Source organism: Macrobrachium nipponense, chromosome 17 (assembly GCF_015104395.2).
Source record: "Macrobrachium nipponense isolate FS-2020 chromosome 17, ASM1510439v2, whole genome shotgun sequence".
In the NCBI taxonomy this organism is placed as follows: Eukaryota; Metazoa; Arthropoda; class Malacostraca; order Decapoda; family Palaemonidae; genus Macrobrachium; species Macrobrachium nipponense.
In genome coordinates this window covers 55,907,124-55,932,279 of record NC_087210.1, presented here as the reverse complement: position 1 = coordinate 55,932,279, position 25,156 = coordinate 55,907,124, and the positions used below count along the sequence as shown (strand labels likewise).

At 36.1% G+C, this 25,156-nt stretch overlaps 1 protein-coding gene across 4 annotated transcripts in view; it reads left to right on the top strand.

Moving 5' to 3' along the window:
• Window positions 1-25,156, top strand: part of LOC135196246 (neurotactin-like) — a 189,209-nt gene that overhangs the window by 75,359 nt on the left and 88,694 nt on the right. For 2 of the 4 annotated variants that reach the window (XM_064222931.1, XM_064222928.1), the window contains exon 2: window positions 8,485-8,555. The exons of 1 other annotated variant lie outside the window; for it this stretch is intronic. In XM_064222931.1, the coding sequence (XP_064079001.1) occupies window positions 8,506-8,555 (50 nt within the window). In that variant the 5' untranslated portion in view covers window positions 8,485-8,505. Of the gene's footprint in view, window positions 1-8,484; window positions 8,556-25,156 lie in introns of those variants that run through there. One more of the 4 variants, XM_064222930.1, reaches the window with a different exon arrangement.

The window sequence follows — 25,156 nt, the reverse complement described above, 5'->3', positions numbered from 1 at the left end:
TTTAATGAGCGTTTTGTCTATGGGATAAGCCAGCCTCCAGACAAAAAATCGACTAGGAAGAAGAGTAATGTTATAAAACGTAATCCGAATTATATTAAGCATTAAATTGAGCCAAACAATGAGTGCAAACTCCCTAGCAATACTGGCAGAAGCAAAGGTTGCACAAAACAAAGGAAGAAGAGACCTACTCGGGTATCATGAAAAAGAAGAAGCAATAATATCATCCACCTTCCTTGACGCTTTGTCCAAACTCGCCTTTATTACATTATCCCTTCTTCGAGCGGGATAACATATAGAAGGAGGCCCTCTCCTAAAAAAAAAAATGAGAGGAAAAACAAACAGAGGAAACACAGATCTTATATCTTTATCAAGGAAGAAAAACTTCTAGACAAAAAAACAAAAATACGGAAGAAGAAATGAAAATGATTCATCGCTATCGGGAAAAAATCCTCCTCGCGAGACGAATGGCTTTTGTGAGATGTCTTTGGGGGAAATATATGATGCCTCTCTTGTCAAATACATTAATGAACTTCAGTACATTGACAAGAGTCTCACACTTGAAACAAATATCTAAGGATTTATGATGAAAAAAAAAAAAATTTTTATGAAACAAATTTCAGGCTTTGAAAGAACCGTATGAAATAAGTCCCCATCAATTCACTATTAACAAAATAATGCAGAAAATTTCAACACAAATGTTTATATAATCATCATAACGCCGAAAAGGAAGTTATTTTACTATTAACGACGCAGAAGCTTTTCTGAAATCTTTTTTAGAGATCTCCTCATTTAAATCTTTTATTCTATTCATTATTCTTATTAAAAAAGTACACACATGTGTGTGTGCGCGCGTGTATATGTATACACTCGTATGTATATTAAAACACCCTTCACTGTTTCTATGCATGTATGTAACAGCGACTGACAACGATATATACACAGAATAATAATCATTGATCCACCAGGCAGCAGGAGCTGATTTATGGTCGATGGATGTCACTATTAGTCTTCATATCTGGTATCACGTGCGTTATAGTCATTCTCCCTCAGACAATCTGGCCTTTACATTGGAATTTTCAAAGAAACAATGCAGAAGTCAATGAATAGAGAAGTGAAAAAGAAAAAAATGAAGTGATGTGGAGCAAGCGTTTAATAAATTTCCCCTTCCATCAACAGACACTTAGCAATCCCTCACTTTCGTGAAGACGCGAGTCAACAGCGTCGTACCAAGAAAAGTTGTGAAAATGGCAACAATAGAGTATGTTGCCAAACGAAGCGTCAAAAAGGCAAGGAAGGTATATGGATGAAAACAATACAGACCAAGGAAGGGGACGATATTTAGAAAAAAGGTAGTCAAGAATTAAAAAAAAAAGGGTACATACATAAAAGGAATATATCACAAGTTGAAATAAAACTGAAGAAAATTTATATCTAAAATATGGAAAACATGAAGAGTTGTTGCAGTCAGAAGGGAGACTGAAAGACGAAGAATGGCATAGTGATGTCAAAAAAGGGTATAAAAATGAATGAATAAACATTAGATATTGATCGTGAAATAAATAAGTTACCAGTTATATATATATATATATATATATATATATATATATATATATATATATATATATATGTGTGTGTGTGTGTGTGTGTGTGTGTGTGTGTGTGTGTGTGTGTGTATAAGAAAAAGGCACAAAGATTTGGAAGAGTGAGGGAAGGAACAGAGTAGAGATAATGACGGAAAGGGATAGACGACGGTTCAGGGGGCAATCTGGCCAAGAGCGCTGTAGCGTGTGAGTGATGGTATCTTACCCGGAAAATGTACACACGCATCAATCGATTCGCGCGGATACGTAAGCAAGAGTCCACACGGCATGTGTGTGCAAACACGCGCACATGGGTGAGCGCGTGTAAATATAATATATATATATAATATATATATATATATATATATATATACTATATATATATATATATATATATATATATATATATATATATATACTGAGTAAATAATATGTATGTATGTATGCATGCATGTAAACTTAAATCCACGGTAGAATGATGAGTGAAACTGGGAATTTGGAACAAGTACTTGCAAAGCGTTTCTACATTTTCCTACATACGAAAGCACTTGTTCCAAGTCCCCAGTATCACCGGCCTTTGTACCGTGGATTTAAAGATATTCTCAAGCTCGAGCTTCTTCGTGCTAGATTGGATTATAAATATATAATATATTATAAATAATAATTATAATAAATAAATATAAAAAATTAAATATATATATATATATATATAATATAATATATATATACATATAAATATACATATACTAATAAATATATATATATATAACATACATTAAATTTAAAAAATATATTTTCTAAATTTGGGAATTTCTTTGGATGAGGGTGCGAGCCTCACAGGTATTCACAGAGGCTTGAACATCTGTGCAGACGGCGCCTCATCTCTCATCCAGCTACTGACCAGACTCAACGTTGCTTACCTTGCCAATTTCAACATACGACTACAGACAATTACGCATATTTATCTAAACTTAACTATCAGCGAACTGCGTATTTACTGCCATTTGGTTTTGTATGATGCGTGCTTATTTAATAATAATAATAATAATAATAATAATTAATAATAATAATAATAATAATAATAATAATAATAATAATAATAACCTCGAAATGGTATCCAAATATTTGGGAGTGTTTGAATAAAACATGATTACTTATTACGGTTTCGTGAGCTCGAGTTTCTCAGCGAAAACAAGATAACGGCCTTATGTTTAAGAATTTATGATAACGATTATTGGTGATGATAACAAAAACTGATAACGGGATGAAAATAGAAACACGGCGTCTGTGAATTCGGTCGCTGTTTCCTAACGCCTTGATTTGGGAAGCAGGGACTATCAGTTAATGAGGTCGGCGGTAATCAGGAGTATAATGTCTTCATTCACCGAATTTAGAGTAGAGCTTTTTGAGTTTGTGCTCCTTTTGCTGAATGCAAAATGTGAGATGGAATCGTTCTCGAGTGCCTGTGATAGCACTGGATGCACACACGACAGTCATGTACTATCATAGTTAAACCTTTCCTGTCCAAGAAGGGAGAAAGAACTAGTTTGATCTGCTTGGATGACAGAATTCCTTTCAAAAGAAAATATTGCGTAGACAGCATTGAGATATGATTAGCTTTAAAGGACTTGAACTCTTTTTACGGAACTTCATATCTTCAGAAGTATACGCAAATAGGTGTTTTGCAACATGCTATGAGTATATATAAAACTAGATACTTTTTTACATTTAGCAGAATTAGAAACAAAAGTATAAAATCGCTTTCCACGGTCACCAGTCGCCTTCCAGCCCAGGCAGGCAGACGGTATTAGTTCGTTCAGACCAGACTCGAGATTTCTATATAGCCTTCCGAAGTTGATCTCACTCTGCGTTTTCCGCTACAACGACCAGACAATTTCCATTACCTGGAAGGCTGCCTGGCACACCGATATATGTTTCAATCGGTTTTAGAGCAAAGCATCTCACTCCATTTGGTAGGAGAGATTTTGAAAGCGATAAGCAGGCGTGAAAAGGTGATTCGGGTCTTGTGTTTTCACCATGAAGATGTGGAAAGAAACAAAATCATGTCATACACATGGGCGTCAAGAATGCCGGGGTATTAAGCCTTAATTTAGCGTAGTCAACACACGTAGCATTAAGGCAATCTTGGATTACGAAAATATCCTATTCGGATGGGAGTTACGATTAAATGAAGACTATTTGCTGTTATAGAAATCTAAGTAATGCCGTATAAATCATTCTCTCAAATGCGTTTACTTATACATTTAGACCTTTATTCACCATATGTCATTGCCTTGGAACAATTATTTGCTCTGTGCGCAAACGCACATTTACCGTCAAATACACATATAAAAATGTTTATGCAGAGAGAGAGAGAGAGAGAGAGAGAGGAGAGAGAGAGAGAGGAGAGAGAGATTCACTCAACAATATCCATTTGCATATTGATCATCAAACCCAAATATTTCATACCACCCGTGCTATGTTTTATCCATCATTATCCCTATGGGATAATGATGGATAAAACTAAAATACTGGTTTTTAATATCATTCTTCGCTTAAACAAGTGGCGTGTATGGTTTAATCCAATTTTTTTTTATACATGAATTCTACTTATTATTATTATAGTTTTAGAAAATAAATAAATTCAGGGAAGAGTTTATCCAAGATAAAGATTCAAAGAGACTGCACTGATATTCTCCAGGTGGCGACTCTTATAGATAGATGGTGGGAGAAGCCAGGCAATCTCTGTGTACTTCTAAACGAGAGAGCCTATTAACGGCAGGGAAATGGGTGGCCAGAGGAAACGATTACCATTATGAGATCGTCCTCTTCTCAGGTGGCCTCAGCGCTCGTCTTGTGGCCACTCTCCTGGAGATTCGCGTTTGTTTGCTTCTCTGTTTTGTTTGTGTGTCTCTCTCTCTCTCTCTCTCTCTCGTTTCTCTGATGTCTTCATGTGCCTCTAAATGTTCTTTCTATTGTAAGGTACTTATATTGCTAAACTGACTTTTGATCGACGATACATGGCATGTTCACGTCTTTATTTTCAATTTTGGGATCATTCCTAGATAGTGACACCCAAGGGTTTTCGGGAGGTCGTTATCTAGGATTAATATCTCTTGGGGGTCACTATCGTTATGATATTTACAGTCTTTTGTTTATGTTTTTACGGTCATCCCGACAGGGTTGTACTAAAACACACCTCGAAGGTGGATGGATACATACCGGGTTAAAACCCTCTTGTTGCCATGACAGAGCTCTTACGACCTCTGTCATTGAGAACCACAATGTCCCTGTTATTCACCATGTCGTGACTTATTTTCATTAATCCTCAGGGGAGTCTTTGATCTTCACGTAAAGGGCCAGGGTCACTGACCTTCCCGAGAGAGCGGGAGATATAGACTTCCGGTGGCCTTCAGGGACATGATTTGTTTTACATGCTGATCAGTAGGTCTGTCAGGATAGAATGAAGGGCGAGTGTTCCTGAGTCTGGTTAGATTAGAAGTGATGTCTGTAGTGATAACACTTCAGACAAAGAGAATGAGAAAAAAACGACCGATAGATTTTCAAAAGAAACCATTCCCTTGCCACTTCTAAACACAAATCAAAAGTAGGTATTCATTCAGCTCCCCAAAATTTGCGATATCATCATAACAGGTAGACAATAGATGATAATATTTTTTTATAGAGATTACATATACAGTTACATTAAATAATGACAATTATATTTGTATAAACAATTATTATATTTATTACAATTAAATTTTATTGTATGCAATAATACAATGCAAAGGCACTGAAAATATTACGTATATATACATCCATATATATATATATATATATATATATATATATATATTATATATATATATATATATATATATATATATATATATACAATAAACACCGTTATAGTGTAAACCCAACACAAGTCCCATTCCACCAACTTTTGGTTCACCTTGTATATTAACCATATTCACACCTGAAATTTAGTATCACCATTTTTTCTATTTACAGTATATGCTTATCTTTCGTTTGCACCTTATTTACAAACATCGCCAACTTGTGGATACTGAATTTGGAATAACTTCTCCCAAGTGGAAAAATATGGCTCCCTCGCTGCGACCCTCCTCACAGCTAACCCTAAACTTTTAATATTCTTGTTTTTTCTTTTAGATTTACGTTGGTTTGTTTGTTTTTTTATCATCTACGAAGCATATTACAAGAAATATCCAATTCTACCTCTGGAATAAAAATGGAGATTTATGGGCTTCTGGCTCCGTGGCCTTTCGGAGGGATCTCGTAATGCTCCTTTATCTCTTAACTTTTGGGTTGATTATTGGTTGTATAGTGTCGTGGATGCCCACAAAGAACGGCATTGTTATTATTATTATTATTATTATTATTTGCTTGTGGGAACAGTCAATCAACGAATATTCCTTACCTCACGTGCAAAATGAATGTATATTTGCTTTCCGTTATTAATAAGACAATTGCCCATAGACTATGGCGAGTTTTTTTTTCTTTTTTTTTTTATCTCCTGCCAAAACTTTATCCTTCCTCTGTTTCTTATTCCACGTTTATGCTTATCTACAATGAGTTAATCTACAACTTTTCCTTTGACGCTAACATTTTTCATCCATTTCACTTCACCTTTTACGTAATACGCAAAAAGGAAAAGAGTAGCTTTCCCAAAATAATAATTCCGTGAATGTTTGTAATGAAAGAATCGACTGAGGTCTTGTTTCCCGCTATATATCACTCGGTCATTTTTAAACTACTGATTTGTCACACACTGGTATTTTATTTCATTGCGTTGATGGTTATTGCTTTCCACTAAAAGCATTTTACTACGGTCGTGGCACATTGCTCTTTGTTATATATATATATATATATATATATATATATATATATAATATATATATAAATATATATATATATATACACACACACACACACACACACACACACATATATATATATATATATGTGTGTGTGTGTGTGTGTGTACGAAATAGTAAATCAATTCTTCTGTCTAAAACAGGGTACGCCTTAAGTATAAACGGCACATTAAAACACACTGGTTTAAAGAAACTAAGGACTATATTCGGTGGGACCTGCCTTCCAAACGAAATAATAGGTCCTAAGTTTAAACAGAGTGTTTTAATGGCCGTTTTATACTTGATATATCCCCCCATATAAGTAATATATACACAAAATATATATACATATATATATGATATTTACCAATGATTCGTTTCCTCACATTTATTTCTACTCTTATCTTTATTCCTATTCCTCCTTGTTATTTACTTGTTTACATGAATCCTTCACAATTCAGAATTCACTAGATAGTGCTTTCCTGTCCTTAGAGGTCACGTTGTAGTCAAAACTCACAGCTGGGCCAACCTCAGGATACTAAAAACTTAAGGCAGCCAAGGGTAACACTTGCACTTGAGCCGACGAAATTATTATCAACTAAAAATTCCCCTTCAGTTAACATATATGAAAATATATTAATTCTGAGGTGGAGCGAATTGGATATTAAAGCACATTTGTAGTTTAATGCGCATGACCAACCTACGTAGTTATCTGCTGTCGCATACCTTTTCATGTCATGGAATCTTGGCCCAATCTCCAAGCTTCTCTTGTTACAGGAATACCCTGGTTTGACCAAGTTGAAACACCCAACTTAGTTTGAACTGGGCCAATTATCACTGTTTCCTGGAGCCATCTTGGTGAAGTCATGTGACGTCAAATGCAATCGTCCTATCCCAGTAGTGTTCCTATTGTTATGTTCCATTTTTAAAATGAAATCATGGACTGATAAACTGATAAAATCATTACTTATTGTTACATCACATGGGATATATACAAACTGTGAACTAACATGCCCCAGGTGTAGCAAGCCATTTAGGAAAATAAATATATAGTTTATTTTGCCTAGAATTTCCATTTGAATATCTAGTTAACGCTGCCATATTCAAAAATGAAAGGAAAAATATCTGAAAATGCAAGATACCACTCGTTTCTGCTAATGAGTCAGAATCCAGAGGTCCTTTTAACGTGCCTTCTGTACTCCTTCACACCTCACACAAACTGGTTCAAAACCAGTTTCATCTAAAACTGCCCGCAAACCACGACATCATTATTGTTTAGCTGTAGTGTAGCGTAACTTGTTGTAGTACTTCATTCTTAAATACAAAGTATAATCTAGATTCACATTGTCTATTTAACCCCCTTTTTAGTTGAACTAGCTTTATCCTTAGATTTTCCTTCGGTTCTAATAACAACAGGTGACGTTTTCCAAACGTGCTACATGTTAGCAGAGAATGCAAACTGAAAGTTGTGACCTATCTGCGCATGCGTCTTGGAAGGATTCGGGAACTTTTATAGATCTTCCTTCATCCAAATCTCACATTCACCCGAAGGGGACGTCCGGTTCTTGGGTTTTATAGGGCGGACAGTCTGTGATAAGAAAATTTCCTCGTAAATGATTTTAAATAGTAGAGGAATCTCTTCCATTGAGGTTAATTGCAGACTTCCTTTTATTCATGAAGGATTTTAAGGGATTTTATAAAAGAATAATGGAAAACAAAACATGTTGTATGTTTTTGAGTTAGTTACTGACTTCCCAGATAGAAGTTTGCCAATAACGATGAGAGAGAGAGAGAGAGAGAGAGAGAGAGAGAGAGAGAGAGAGAGAGCATATTTACATATATTTATGTACATTATATATATAAATATACCATGAGACGTATGTATTCGTTGCAACAATGCAATAAACAAATTTAAGACTCTTAATACAGTAAAGTATAAGTAAAACAAACTCTTTAATCTGTTCATGGATAAACGTAGTAAATCTGCATTTCTGGCACAAACTGAAAGGTTCCCTTTCTCTTTGCAGGTAATTGTCGCACTCATCCGCATGTTTTCGGATCATTCCAACCAAGGTCGATCCAACCATCACTACTACCCGTGAGTACAGCAGTACCAGTAAAAACAGCAGCAGTAGTAGCAGTAGTAGTAGTAGTAGTAATGGCTGTAGGAATTGTTTTGATTTTAGATGAACAGAAACTTGTGTCCTCAAGTGTATGAGTGGTTCAGCGTTTGAAGGTAAGTCTTCGAGTATATGAGTGAAGTTCTCATTATCCTATTTCTCTCTCTCTCTCTCTCTCTCTCTCTCTCTCTCTCTCTCTATCTCTCTCTCTCTCTCTCGTCTCTCATCTCCCTCTCTCTCTCTCTCTCTCCTCTATACCTATATCTACATATCAAATTATATATATATATTGATATATATATATAATAATATATCATATATATATATACGGGTTGCTGCTGTTGATTATACTGAGGGTGTAGTATGATTATTCTTTAGAAAATAACAAATGACTATGATTTCAGTAATATTATTGCTAACTTATATGGAACTCAAATATACACTTTAAAATAAATACTCCTCCTGGCGAGAATACCAACCATAGGCCGGGATTTTTAAATGTCAAAAATACGTAACCCCTGATTCTTTCTGCTTCTCTAAAACTCACTGTTCAGTTAATGAAAGTACAGATCAATATTAATTAAACGTAAAGATAAACTGTTCATTTTTATTGACAATTTGTATAACAAGAACTTTCATTTAGAACTGTGATAGCCGAGTGTGTGCTAGGAGAGAGGTAGTTAATAAACACGTAGCTTGAATTAGAGACCCGATATGGAATCCCGTTAACGCTGTGTGCTTCTATAAACGACCTCGTCCTGAAATGCGTCAGAAGCGTTTTCCTGAAGCGCATATCAGCTTTATTCTGTATATCTCAAAACTGGGTCATACGCATATATTTGATAACATCAACTTAATTTTAAGAGAAATGGGATATGAAATGGTTGTTGGTAACAATGTTTCATCATCACGTTTCCAGACCTCAGTTAAAAACACTTTTACTTTATGACTTCGTCTATTTACATCCATTAGAAACTTGCTATATTTCCACATTTTTTTTTCCGTTTTCGTATCCACTACGGAATAGGCATACGCTGAGAATAGAAATCCTTATTACATTCATCTGTTACTGACCAATTTCTGCTAAAACTAACGTCAATATCCGAGTTAAAGGGATTATAACGAAGGAGTTAAAACCACATTTAAACAAGCACGTACAGGTCCCTGTATACACTTGTAGCTTAGAAACACCGCAACTCCTCTAAATTGCATTAAAAGTATCAAAGCCATATATATTCCTAGCAGTAGAATATCTTTTCGAAAGCGTAACTCTATTTTTAGTTTTCCATAAAAGAAATTTATTGAGATGGCTTTGTCTGTCTGTCTGCTCTTTTCTGCTCGCCCTTATATCTTAAAAACTACCGAAGCTAGGGGCTGTAAATTGGTATGTTCATCATCAACCTTCAAACCACCAAACGTAGCAAAACCAAATTGCAGCCCTCTAGCCTCAGTAGTTTTTATTTCATTTAAGGTTAAATTCAGCTATAATCGTACGTATGGCAACACTGTAAGAAAGGCCACCACCGGGCCGTGGCTGAAAGCTTCGTGGGCCGCGGCTCATACAGCATTATATCGAGACCAACGAAAGATAGATCTTTTTTTGGTGGCCTTGATTATACACTGTACAGAAAACTCGATTTCGCCGAAGATACTTTGGCGCATATTTTACTTGTTCTCCTTTGCTTCCGCCAGGCCTAGACCATAATAAGACTATGGACGTGAAGAGCCTCGGATGGATCTAGCACTGAAAGCAGGTTAAGAATACTCAATATGTATTCTCCAACAGATTTTCTTTTTCTTTTTTGCATACAGCCAAGCTTGACCATGAAATCTTTATTGTATGCATTTTATAATTTGCAAGCTGCATTTTGAAGACCATCTGATTAAAAAGTTCCGTATTCTGACTACACTTCTACCTAATGCAAAAAAAAAAAAACATGTTTATGAGGATAGGAAAAATAAAGACATACAGAACTTTAGAAATGGGTTCGTGTCTAAAATATATTGTTTTGAAATACGTATTCCCGAAAGTCTCCAGCAACAAAACAGTTTTTAAGTTATGCATTTAAAACTTGGGTTAAAATGTTGCTAAACAATTCAACAGGCATTTATATTCTGTTCTACTCTTCAGACACACCAACAGACATTTATTATTCCTAAAAGTAATCAGCCTTTTTCTCCATGCTGAACATGGTGATGATTTATGACAGTGATTATGGTAGCGATTACATCAATTCTATCTATTATGCCTTAAAGAAAAATCTCTAGAAAAAATCTCTGGAAGTAAATCTCCCGGAGAAAGTAACTGGCAATAGGGAGAGCAGCTAAAAAGTTTACAAGTACACTCTTCTTTATTCTCGCTTCGGGAATAATGACGGACATGTAGGAACTGGAAATCAATGGTATCATTGTTTATGCAGCTGCTATTGTTCTGTAGAGAGGTAGCTTTCTCTCTCTCTCTCTCTCTCTCTCTCTCTCTCTCTCTCTCTCTCTCTCTCTCTCTCATTCGTTTTCAGAAAATGACATGGTCCGAATCTTATTTCACAATTCCCTGCCTGTGAACAATGAATTTGCCCTTTCGAAGAACATTTTCCCAAATTCGAGAGAAAACAAAGATTTCTAAGAACACTATCTTTTAGAAAATTTCATAAAAGCAACGTTTCGCCGAGTTAGGTCTAGTTTTTTTCTCCTCTGGGTTTCCCATCAAAATAAGATGAAAGATGTTCAAAGCAGATTCTCTGTTTATAAGTTGTACTCTCGAACGCCAAATATTTTTAGTCGTATTTAAAAATGGAAGAGTTGGGAGTGGCCAAAGGAAGGAGGGGTACAGACGAGAAACGATTCGCAAAACAGCGGAAAGTATTGGCATCGATCCATTTGCTCTCTGATTTTCTCAACGAAGGCTAGCGAAAATATCCAAGGATTTCCTGAAGCATCAAGAATTTCTTTGGATTTTAGCGAGTTTTTACAGGGTCCATCTCAATCTATAGCCATGGGATAAGTCAGCTGTATAGCTTGGTGTGTTTCATTAGCCATTTATAAAAGTTTTCCTTTTCATATGTTCGTTTATTCGGAAGTGGTTTCATTCACGAAAAACAGTTATTTCTCGACGAAGGTTTTCAGAGTTATTAAGGGCAGACCCATAACATGAAGACCTTCGTGAAGGAACAAAGAAATGAAAAAGGTGACACATGAGGTAACGTAAAGGAGACCATTAGCACTTTTTCCTCTGCGTCCAGAACATCAGACCTTCCCCTCTAGAATCGTAAGTCTGACAGGTATATGTGAATTAGAGATTTCCAATGTGCAGATAAGAATCTCCTTGAAGAGTTATTCAGGGAATTTGAGACTGGGAATTGCCTACCGACGATTGAATACGTCGCCGTTTCTCAGCTGCCTATTGAAAAGAGGCGAGGAGGAAGCGGTGGCTGGAATGGGGGAAAACTGGAATTCCTAGTGGGAATGAATGTATATTATATATAAATATGAATATATATGTATATATATATATATATATATATATATGTGTGTGTGTGTGTGTGTGTGGTATATATATATATACATACATATATATAATTATATATCTTATATATATATGTATAGTATGTATATATATATATATATATATCTATAATTATATAATATATATATATATATATTATATAAATATATATATATATATATATATATATATATAATATATATATAATAGTATATATATATATACCCTTTTCCCCTAACGGAGGAGTGGCTTATGAGGGCGTTAACCTTCCTCTTCTTTTAGGATAAGGTTCCTGGCTCCAGGATTTTTCCAGTGCAGTAGCGACACCCCATACGTACTAGCGATCAGGTACCACATTCATTGCCTTTGTCAATAATGAAAAATCCCTCAGGGAAACGGACCCAGGCCTTCACATCCCTAGGGTTGAACTTTGGTCTTTTACTCCGTGAGGTAACGTTTAAACCGCTGAATCGTAGAGGTCCATCTTACACATATTTGCACACACAAACACACACAGCAGAGAGAGAGAGAGAGAGAGAGAGAGAGAGAGAGAGAGAGAAACTCATTACAAAAGGAAAACAAGGAGTTAGAAAAGTTAATGCAAATCTGTGTGTCAGGATATAAGTTAGTCAGAGAAAGGCCATTATTGGATGAGAAAATATGAGAGAAACCTCGCTGCAGGTGCTAGAGGCACATGCATGAGAGAGAAGAGAGAGAGGGTCGAGAGAGAGAGGAGAGAGAGAGAGAGAGAGAGGAAAAGGAAGAACGAAAAGTCAGGTGGGCTTTCCAATGAGATGAGGGAAATTAGAGGGGAACTAATGGGCTGTGAGTGTGGTGTGTGAAGGGGGAAGGGGGGGGGGGGGGTGAGGGGAAAAATGGACTCCCGGAGCTTCTGCTTGTTTTAAGTGGAGTGGATGCACCACATCAGGTCACAGGGAAAGTGGCTTCGAGTGGAAGGAAAAGTTGACTAAAATGGAAAGAAGTAGGGAAACAAACGTGGTCGAACACACACACACACACACACACACAGAGAGAGAGAGAGAGAGAGAGAGAGAGAGAGAGAGAGAGAGAGAAGAGACTTTTACCCTCACTACAAAAGCCATTCCTCACACGGGTCCTCATAAAAAGCTCCATATGCTGATTGCACAGCCAAAATAAAAGGAAAATATTTCTTTGCAAAGCATAGTTCTGTGGTATAACATCGAAATTTGCATAGCTAAGAAATTTACGCTACTGCGGCTTTCTTAAAAAACTGTCTCTTTTAGTTTGCAGAACGTTGGAATATTTACGCGTCTTTTTATCGCTATGCTCTTTGGTTGATTTCTATATAACCACTACACGAGTTTCATACTGGCATTAAGTTTCCGTTGCGTAGTCAAAGCATACAATTTCATATACGTGGCTTTTATTTAGTCCTCTTTGCCTCAGCGTAGGTTAACATAATTTGCACGTCACAGCAAAGAATCCTAACTAATCCAACAAATGCTGTTTACGTAATCGCTCTTCGCTGCTTCGTCAGTAACCTGCGGAAAATGCCAACGTTTCCCCACAATCGGATTATGTTCTGCTCAAGGTCCATCAGAACACTCCAGAGAGCTCCAAATGCAAATCGTGAACATAACACAAGCTGCGTGGAACTTGCCACGAATCCTGAACAAGAAATTTTCCCGTTTATTATGAATAAACATTTTTTTGCAGATTAATTCCGACCCCTGTAGTGTTTTGACGATAAAATCTTAGCTCCAATATTGATTTCCTTCGCTTTAGGTTTATGAAGGCGTTTGTTATTACGCATTTTCATTCATTCAATAACTTTGAATATTTTTACCGTGAACTCTAATTTATTTGCCTGAATGAGGTTTTTTTTTAAAAATTGAACATTATAGGTAAAGACGAATATAATCTTATAAATAATACTAGTATAAATAAAATAGTTTTCATATTGTTTTTACATACCTTGAACCTTATTCGACACCTATTTTTGTTTGTTTGTTTGTTTATTTGTAGGCTGCTTTTCGGGTACGCTGATTAATATACAAATGAAATCATTCAAACAAAAATTGTGCGAACAAACAAAGTAGATGTAAAGACATGTGTCCCACTTCATGTACGACTAATTAAGGGAACGAAGACGAAGGCAGGAGGGTGCTATGTCAAATGCGTGCTATCTCTCTCTCTCTCTCTCTCTCTCTCTCTTCTCTCTCTCTCTCTCTCTCTCATTCCCGTAAAGAGTTCTACTGTAAATTAATCAATACTGCATTTTAGGAACGACAACCGAGATCGTTAGGAACTATGAATACATACGTACATACATACATATATACATACATACACACACATATATATATAGTATGTATATATATATATATATATATATATATATATATATGTAGTATATGTATATGATATGTTTATATATATATACTATATATATGTATGTATATATATATATATATAATCTATATATATATATATATATATATATATATATATATATGTGTGTGTGTGTGTGTGTGTGTGTGCATATATATATATGGCAGACTAAAAACTATTCATTCGATGCTAACAATTAAAAAATTACCAAATTTGAAATTTTTCCCTCAAAACTTACTGTGGGAATCCTGCTGTGAATACTGAAGGAAAATCCCCAAATCAAAAACAATTTCGGCTGTAATTTTAATAAGGAAAGTAGGCTATTACGTTTAGCCGTTTCTTCTGCCAATCTTATGAAAAGTTAAATATTAAAATTATTTATTCCCAATTTACAACAAGAAATTTGATTCAATTGAACTGTAATTTGTGCGAGTAGATCACCGGAAAAAAAATGAGGACAAAGACTCATTATCCTCCAACTTCCGCATGACCTGAGCAAGAGCAACCACACGGGCAGACTCGACAGAGGCGGACAGTCTTCTTATTTCATGAGCGTTCCTGAGCAAAGCTCTGATTTCAAAGATCCATGCTTTACTTTTCAGTAGTGAATCTTAAAGGCCCAGAAGTTAAATCCTAATATTAACAATTAAAAATTCGCGGAAGTTTCTTCGGAGTAATCGAGTTTCCTGTACAGCGTATAATGCTGTATGAAACTCTCAGCCACGGGCTGTGAAACTCTCAATCGCGGCCTATGAAATTTTCAGCCACAGCCCGGTCTGGGATGTTTGGGCACCTATATCGGCGTCACACGCACGATCACGGTTAACTTTAACCTTAAATGAAAAAGAAAATACTGAGGCTAGAGGGCTGCAATTTGGTATGTTTGATGACTGGAGGGTTGGTGATCAACATACCTATTTGCAGCCCTCTAGCCTCAGTAGTTTTTAAGACCTGAGGGAGAACGGACCGACAAAGAGACATCTCAATAGTTTTCTTTGATAGAAAACTAAAAACTCGGAAGCTTTTCAAAATCGCAACAAGACATATCACGAGAAATATTTGGCCGCGTTGAAAAATATCGAAAAAGTAAATTATTAGCGGGTTTCTTTGTTGTTGTAGATGAGGAGTGTCACTTGATGAGTTCGTACAAGAACCTCCTCCTGTGACGCTTCACGGGAAAAGCTCGTCAATGTGATCTACAATGATCTACAATGAGAGTTCTGTTTACAGATTAGTTAGTATAAATTAGTTACTATAAATTCATTTAAAATAGGAATAATGATGAAAATTTAGTGTAAACATAACTTACAGCTGGAGTCATTAGTGATTGCCATTAGATATTGTCTTTACTTCATTAAGTCTTTTTATTCTTAGATTTCTCATTTCTATGCTTTCATATTCATTTTACTTGTAGTGATACGAACTGAAACATAAGTTATAAGTAGCATTCAAACTGATCATGGCCTTTTACGAAAAGAAGATATTACAACCAATGACAAACTAACCAAAAAAGGAGAGGCAATGAAAAATGAAAATAAGATAGATCCTTCGAACAACCTATATTTTCGTTTTTTTTTCCTCTTATTTTTTGTTACTGGCAAAAGCAATGCTGCTATCGCACCCTCTATTCTCATCTGATACGATTTCCCCTCACCTTTCCCTGAGGCCTTCTGTGTCGTTGGCCTACTTCCAGGAATGCTAATTTAAAGGTCGTGCTGTTGGAGATCTTATTATGCTCTCTTTATATATACATAATATATATATATATATATATATATATATATATATATATATATATATATATATATATATATATATGTATGTATATGTATGTATGGATATGTGTGTGTGTGTGTTGTGTGTAAAATTTTCTTTTCCTTGTCAGCGAAGGATGGAGCTGTGGGAGCTGTGTTTGGCTGATATAGCTCTCGGCTTATGTTAGCCGGCTTTCCTCTCATCTTAATTCCACCACCTAGTCCACACAACTATAAAGTGGCACCAACCTCTGCGGGCGCTGAAGGTTTCGAGAGAAACTGGTCGAGTTCAGCAAAAACTTTGGATTTATTAAAAAGCGATAATCGGTTACATCACCCATTGGGATCGATCTCTGATCTCCCGCTGATGAGGCGAGATTGACAACAATTGGAGCGTGCGCACGCATACATACACACCCGCACACTTATATATTGTTGTTTTATATATATATATATATATATATATATATATATATATATAATATATATATATATAGATATATATTATATACTTTTATATATATGTATATATATAAATATATAAATACACACACACACCACACACACACACATATATATATATAGCGATACTATATATATATATATATATATATATATATATATATATAATATATATATATATATATATATATATATATATATATATATATATATATATATTATATATTATACATATGAATGTATTTATGTATGAGATTCGTGTGAAGTCACCATGTCCATTCAGCTCACCTTCCCTCCCCCTCCCCCTTTTCCTGCCCTACGGCCTGTCTTCCCTGGGGGGCATTTATCAAGATTGTTACCTGCTGAGTCAGGTGTAAAATATCACTTACCTGGGGATGATGGCAAATGAACTCTGGACATTTGGTGATTCTTATGTTCTTTTACAGAAGTATTTTTGTTATTATTATTATTATTATTTTTTGGTGGTGAATATGATATATAATCTTTAAAAAGAATTACTTGACCGATTGAAGACAAAGATTTTTTTTCTCTTAATATTTTCTTATTATTGAAGAATGACGAATACTTTTTTTTTTTCATTTTATTATGTATTAAACACGCCATTTCAACTTTACATAGTTCCTTTCTGAGAATCCCATTCCCCCATAGACAGAAGTTTTCTTAACGACGCTTCTATGAGGTGCACGTGACGAGAATATATCAAGTGCAATGTAGCATTGTCTTTTTTCTTTTTTATCTTAATTCTCACTTGTCGTTTCACATTCTTATACATTTACGTACGAACACGGACGTATGCACACGAACACAAACTTCCGTACATGCACTCAAGCAGACATCCACACAAAACACACGACACACAAACAAACACAGACACACACACACACACACACACACACACACACACACATATATATATATATATATATATATATATATATATATATATATATATAAATTGTGTACGCATCTGCTATGCTACTCCCGGATTACAGGTATTCTTACTCCCAGTACATGTGCTGTGACCGTGATTAAGCAAAAATCTCCTGGCAAAGACAAATATTCAATGATATACTCATTGCAGACACTTGGGGCACCGACAGAAACAGACTGATTTTCATTATCAAGTCTTACAGGTTACAATTCTTTGGCGCAGAGACGAAGAAAATATAAGAGCTTAGGCTACATTGAGGCCACGTAATGTTAGGCAATAAGAAAAACAAAGGAATGCTCTTTTTTTTCAAGGGGATATTTTTCTTTGCTCGCGTTTGCAAGGTCCTTGACTTGCACTCCTGCGGCAGACCAAGATGTGGATGGGCGAGTACCGAGTACCAACGCCAGCCAGGGTTTCCAAAGGACCCGGGTTAGGTACCACCAGCACCCACTAGCACCCTCTTCTCCAGAGACTTGCCGAGAACCAGAAGGCTCTACCCAAGGGCCTTCAAATATATTCTCTGTATGTTTGAAGAACCTTGGCTCTAACCATCTGCTGCCGCCAACCAGTCTTAAAATGGGAAAAAGTTTATGGTAGAAAAAATATTTACAAACTCCTTTTCCTCGTAGTGGGGTTTGAGTCTATACGACGCTACCCTTCAGCAAGTATTTTTGACATGGGTTGCTAGCCACATACCCTGTCTGCCCCCACGAACTCTATAGTGGCGCCTAGTATATTTTGATAGTCCCTCAGCAAAAGTACTGTCTATATCGACCGCTATGTGTACATATACGAGCATACTATGTGTATTTACATGAAAATGGGATTAGACTGTAGAGATATATGCGCACATGTCAAGTCAATTTTTTTAGCATGAATGCGCCTCGATAATTACAAAATATATGAAGTGCCATTCCACTTCAAATATCTATAATACATTATATGTGTTTGTGTGTGTGTGTGTGTGTGTGTGTGTGTGTGTGTGTGTGTGTATAATTAGTTTTCCAATATGAATATAAGGCTTTTTAGAAAATATTCACTTTTTATCGCGTAAGAGTTAGAGTAATCCGAAAGTACACAAATCCAATTACTTTATCGACATGAAATAGTATTTGCTTTATAAACATTCATTATATCTGGCATAGCGATCATTTCCCGGCCTTTCAGAAAAAAAAAATGAAAGCATACTTTTGTGTGGAGGACGCCACCAGAATATTTAAATGGTAAAAATATCAATCAAAACAATTTCCGAGACCCTTCGGCCATTATGGAAATAGAATTGTTTAATAATGGAACAGGTAGTTTTAAAGTAGAGGCAATACAAGTAATATGAGGAACTCTACCTAAAATGCAGTCATTGCCAAATAAACATCTAAAAATGAGTAAATAAGAGAAGATCATACATGCTTCAAGAGAGCAGCTACCTGAGCAAAATGTAGGATTAATTTCGAGTACTTCAAATCTCTCAGAATCCTCATTCTAAAAACTGGAAAAAAAAAAAAATAACGAAAACTGGCTTTCACAAAGAAGCAGCCCATTATCAGATAACTCAAGCGCGCAATTTTTTTAAATCTCCTCAATCATTACAATGAAACGGAGAAAGCCCTTGTCAATGTTTTTCTCCCGTCCCAATCACAAATTGTAATTTCCACAAACAGGGTAATTTAATCTATCGATTCCAAACAGCAATAGTTGCTATGAAGTTGCTGCACATGTGTGGCTTATGCCAGGGATCTCTTGATGGCAGTGACAATTAAATTGCGTGTTTGCCGTTGTCCTTTTGAATGTAGTCAAGTGGTGCCTCTTTTTTCATCGTCTCTAATGAATAAGCTAATACACCGGATGATATCACTTTTAATTCTTTACCTTTTTTTTTTAACCTTTTCCTTCAGTAACCCTGCTTTGGGTCTGTAGCCATGCTAGAGTATGCCTGCAGTTTTGTATTTCTAGTTTCTTAACATCATTGTTGCATTATTGTTAAAGCCACTGGCTAATTCTGATATACAAGAATGCTCGAGTAGTTATCTGTATAAATACAATACAACGTATCCCTCTTTCATCCAAGCCAAGGAATATGGTATCTTGCCTAAGTATAAGGAAAACGTTTATTCTTGCTATTCTACGTAGTATAATTCTTCCCTGTGGTTTTAAAAGAGCTTTTCGACAATATAGCCAACTACAAGAGCAACAGATGGCGTGTCCTTCAAGAGGTGGTAGCGTTAAAAGCCGCACAATATATCGTCTTTAGGAAATGAATTTCATTGATTATGTGCCATTTTAATGTGGCAACAGCGGTGGCGGTAAAACATGTCCTTTTCCCGTACCGTTTCGTGCGGAAATTCACTTATTGGATTTTTTTTTTATGTAGTTATTAATTCAGGCTGATAAATGTAAATTTATATGCATCCATATCAATATGTGGCTAGGTGTTTATTTTGCGGTGTTCGAAGTTATTTCAAGAAACACCTTATGCTTTTATTTACCCACTCATTTGTTTTCCCCACCATATTCGTATCATTTTCATCCAAATATATTACTCTTAAATCTCGCTCTCTACTACATTTACTGAGTTGTAAAACATTTAAGAAAAGGAAGAGACTAAGACTACCGGACCGAATGTCACAGTACAAACAACATATTAAGTCCTGTCTCATGATATCACTACTACATGTATAATATATTCTTGAAATGCGTAACTGGTTATTTCCACCCTGCGATAGGGTCATATTCTTATGAAAATGATTTGATTTGCAATACCAGTATTATATATATTTTTTTTTTTTAAATTCTGTTATTAATATAATAAATATTTTTCAAATTCTGTTATTAAAATTAATATATGTTTAAACAGATAACTGAAACAAAATTTGCTAGCCACAGAAAGATAGCTAGATGTCTAGGTTTGCTCTCACAGGTGGACACACTCAGTTATGTATTTCTTAAATACATTACATAATAATAAATTCATAAGACGGGACTTCATCTAATGCTTTTACTACGATATTTCATCTGGTAGTCATAGACTTTTTCTTTTCTTCAATGCCCTCAATACTCGGCAAATGCAGTAGACAGCGAGAAAAAGAGAACAATATGTTTGTTCAAACATTTTAGTAACATTTTATGGAAAACAAATGACCGGATGAATTAAGGTATAAGTTTTTCTTTTAAAAAAACACACACACAACGTATATATATATATATATATGTGTGTGTGTGTGTGTGTGTGTGCCTGCGTGTATGTATACAATATTGCTTATCTAACCTTTCACAACTAAATATTTAAAGTGACTGTCTAGAGAAAGCTGTAAGTTAATTCATGTGTATTTCAGTGCACACAAAGCACACACGGAATACACACCTGCCTATACGTGTGAATGCGTATATACACACTGCCAGACGGGCGCGTGTGTAGGTACCCGTGCAGTGTATGTCTAACGCAGTCACTGAACTTCAAGCACCAATCAATACGAGGAGGTCTGTTAACACACCGGCTGTTCTGACGGCCGGTAAATATTGTATCTCCTCTTCTTGGCAGTTTTCCATGTCATCAATTGTGTTGACTTTGCCAACAGATTAATAGAGACGCCTCTCGGCCCCGATTTTATGATGGAGGCTCAGGGTTGACGCGCTCGCGCTCTCTCTCTCTTTCTCTCTCTGGCGCTTTTTACTGAATTGAGGAAGTCTTTGGAATATGCTTTTGTTGGCCTTGAGTTTAATGCGATGCAGAAGTTAAGAGCACAAACTGCTGCTAAAGAAAGAGGCAGTTAAGGGAGAAGAAAGAAGTGGCTTTGGAGTGGTATTTAGTGAGAAAGGGGAACTGGAAAAGAAGGAAAAGTAAGAGAACCAATTAGCAAAGAATTGAGAAGAGCTTTTTTACAGAAATGTTTTACATAGTGTTTGCTGTTTACATTCACTATCAGGTTTAGGCGTATCGAAACTTAGGTTTTTCAATATTCTTGTATTCACTGCCTTCAGAATAGTACTTTGCTAGTAGAGCCAGATTCCTCGAATATGAGTTTTCTCAAACTAAATAAAAAAATAACAGAAAAATTAAAGTGTTGTAATATGTCTATGTGTTATTTACTAAAGTTCCAATTATTCTGATTATATGTTTGAAAAAAAAAAACCATTAACCATTACTTGAATTGAGTCCATATTTCTGAAACTGCTCAAAACTTGAATATTACAGGTGAGCCGTCAATATTCTTAATGACTTTATTATTAAATGAAATACTGAGAGATATCTCAATTTGAATATAAACTTATAATGACGTTGAATGTGAAAAAATGACATGTTACACCTGCGTTGGGCTAATGCAAAGTATGTCATCATTAATAGAAAGCGTAGAGGAAGAGTTGATAGATTTAATCTCGTCACTCCGCAACTTTTTACATCCACGTGAGAGGAGCGTTTGAGGCTTTGCTACTTTTACAATTCCCCGAAGAAAATGGTGAAAAAGTAATTCCCCGCCTCCTTCGTCTTTTGATCCAGGGGCTTCTGAGGGAGCTACTTCACCAACATAATATTTCGAAGCTCATAAAAAAAAAAAAAAAAAGACCTTCGTCACAAGAGATGCGAAGGCGCATTAATTGAAAAATGATGAAGGCCTAATTGATTGCGCCTTTGATCTTCACCCCGACATATTTAATGACCAAAGATTTGGCCGAAATAGCGATATTCGATTCCTGGCCCTGTCGCTAAATTTCATATAATAATGTACGTTTATATATTCTAGAGAGCCTGTTCGGAGATTGTGGTCTAATACTCAAGTTAGATATTTCTAATCCGAAATAAATAAATATATGAAATAGATAAATAAATAAAAAGATTATTCAAAAGCATGTTTCTGATTAATTAAAATAATGTTCCTGGTATTGCATGTACGATATTTCAAACGTTTCAGTAAAGTAACTGTGACTCATCCGGCATTCATTGATGTTTAGTTGTTGCTTAGACTCTAAGGCAACACAACTTAAACTTATATGTTTGGAATGCGTTTTGGTTGAAACAAAAAGTTTTAACAGTCTAGTGATAGTACTCACGAAAAACTGCTGTATCACCGCTGTTAGAGTTTTGAAGGGGGTACTATCCGAAAAGCTCGAGTGACTCAAGCTATTAAGGTCTCTTGTAGTATCAGTGGAAGGAAGCCATCAAGAGCTACCTGCAAGATAAGTCTCTGGAAGGAAGAATTTGCAGATGACCCATAATGGTCCCTGTCAGTTTTTTTTTTTTCTCTCTCTCTCTCTAACCCTAAGATTCCTGAACATTTCACGTTGGAAACGCTTTTTTTAGAACTACTTTAACCTAGCAAAGTATAATTATTTTAAATTGTAACTTCTCCACATCCATACGCACACATATATATACATACATGCAATATATATATGTGTGTGTGTGCGTGTGTGAGCATGGGTGTGTAGTGTGTACCTTTTGAGTGTGCATGTGTGTAAGTGCCAGGGTGAATAGATTTGTTTTTAACTGTCGACACGGTTTTCCACGTCACTCCCAAATTTCTAACAGTACTCAACCCGTTTACTTCTATTGTGGTTGTTTGTATCTGTTATTAATTTATTTATTATTTAGTTACCGCAGTTATCAGCGAATCGATCAGCAAACTGTGTCCCTGTAAACAAAGATCCGTCGAACGAAACTTCCCATTTGATTGGATTTATTAATTTGTTTTTCCATTTCCGAACGGCAGCGCGTTGACCGTGAGGCCATATATTCCATTACGATTCCAGAATTGCCCAAAGCGTTTTTGAATCCAATGCTCGGATGACGTCACGTCTGGAAACCCTCGTCCAATTTGCTCAGTCGTTATCGGCGGCGGAATATCACTCGGGGGCGAGTGGGGTTGAGGAGCAAAGTGCGCTCATTTCAGATAAGTGAAAACTTGAATGCTGACCTTCCACGTGTAATGCGGTCCCCTAATGTCTTGCTTTTGTGTGGCCCTGGTCATTGTGGGCGATATTCTGGAGGCATATGTCGACTGAAGGGGTTTCATACGGCCGGAATGCCATCACGTTTGACCCATTATCCCTCCCCTTCGTCCCATTTGTGCCCATTATGTGATCGCACCAGTGGGGGAGTTCGGGCGTCAGGTTCAGCTCCTGAAGGGGTCAGTCTTGCCCCACCCCCTACACCCTCCCTCTCTCTCTCTCTCTCTCTCTCTCTCTCTCTCTCTCTCTCTCTCTCTCTCTCTCCTGTTATGTGTTCTAAAATGGGGGGAGGCCAAGTGACTGTGATGACATCACCATCTTTAGAATGGAAACGGGCGAGTAACTGAGACCTAAACGTAGCCTGATGGAGGAAGGAAACTTAAGGGTGTGCTAGACGTTGACGTCTCCAAAATAAACTTTGGGTAAACCAATAAAAATTAGTTTTAAAATTCAATAATTATTTTTTTACGACAATAACATCCAGGAAGCCCTTTGATTCGTGAACACTAATGATCTTGTACGACTTTCAGAACTCAAGCAAGCAGTATACTAGTGTAACAGAATCAACGATGATCATTTCTCATTTTCCTCAGCCATTACTTCGTTCTAGTAGTGTAATCTGTTCAATAATCTATGGAATCTGCCCAGATGTCGAACCTTCCGCTTCACGTCTTTTGTTTTTTGTTTTTTTTTCTCTCATTAACAAACACGTTTATACGATTCCAAAGGCTTTAGCAGTGCAGTGTTCCGAAAAGTGCTATTTAGGCCTGACAGATGTGTTGTAAACAAGCCTATCATAATCCCTGAGAAAAGCAGTGTTATTCTTCGCAGGCTGCAGCAGTGATAGGCCTTTGTAGCTACGGAATTTCATCATTCGCTGATTTTTTTTTTATAACAGCAGTTCTGACACTAAGTAGTTGTGGATTTATTTCACGGTACTGTTTTATCAAAAGACAAGTTATCCAAGTCTTAGCCGGCTTTCTTTTTCATTATTTAATGATTTGGTTGAACAGGAGGAGTTTCTTTTACCGAAAAATAAATAATATTTTCTTAAGTTGTCTTATATTAAAAGCCAAAGGCAACGGAAGTTGTCTTACATACTAAAAAACAAATGCAACCGATAAGTCAAACAAATAAACAGGAATAAGAGAAAAATAGAGCGTATTTGCAGGCACCGTCGTGTGAAATACCAAGAAGTAACTGACTGCTTATCCAGCGACTTTTGGCAACTCCCTCAGCAGCGCCAAGAACTTCAAAAGTTTTACGTAATGAAAGAAGAGGGAAGTGGCGCCCTAAAGAATTTTAATGTAACAAAGTTTTAGAATAGGTAAGGTGCTCCTCTGCAGTGAGAGATGCATCCCCCTATTATTCCCGCTCCTTTCATGCAGCATCTCCGTAATCTGGAGAAAAGAAAAAAAAAATTCAGCCCGACTGAACACACGGAAGCGCATTACTTCCGCGATACGTAACACCTTCTTCTATACAACGGAAGTTCAGAAAAATGAAAAGTCTTAAAGTAACGCTGTCATTCGCGAACAAAAGGAGGATTGTTGGAGACGAATGTGTTTAAGATCAGAAGTTAAAGGAGATCACTCA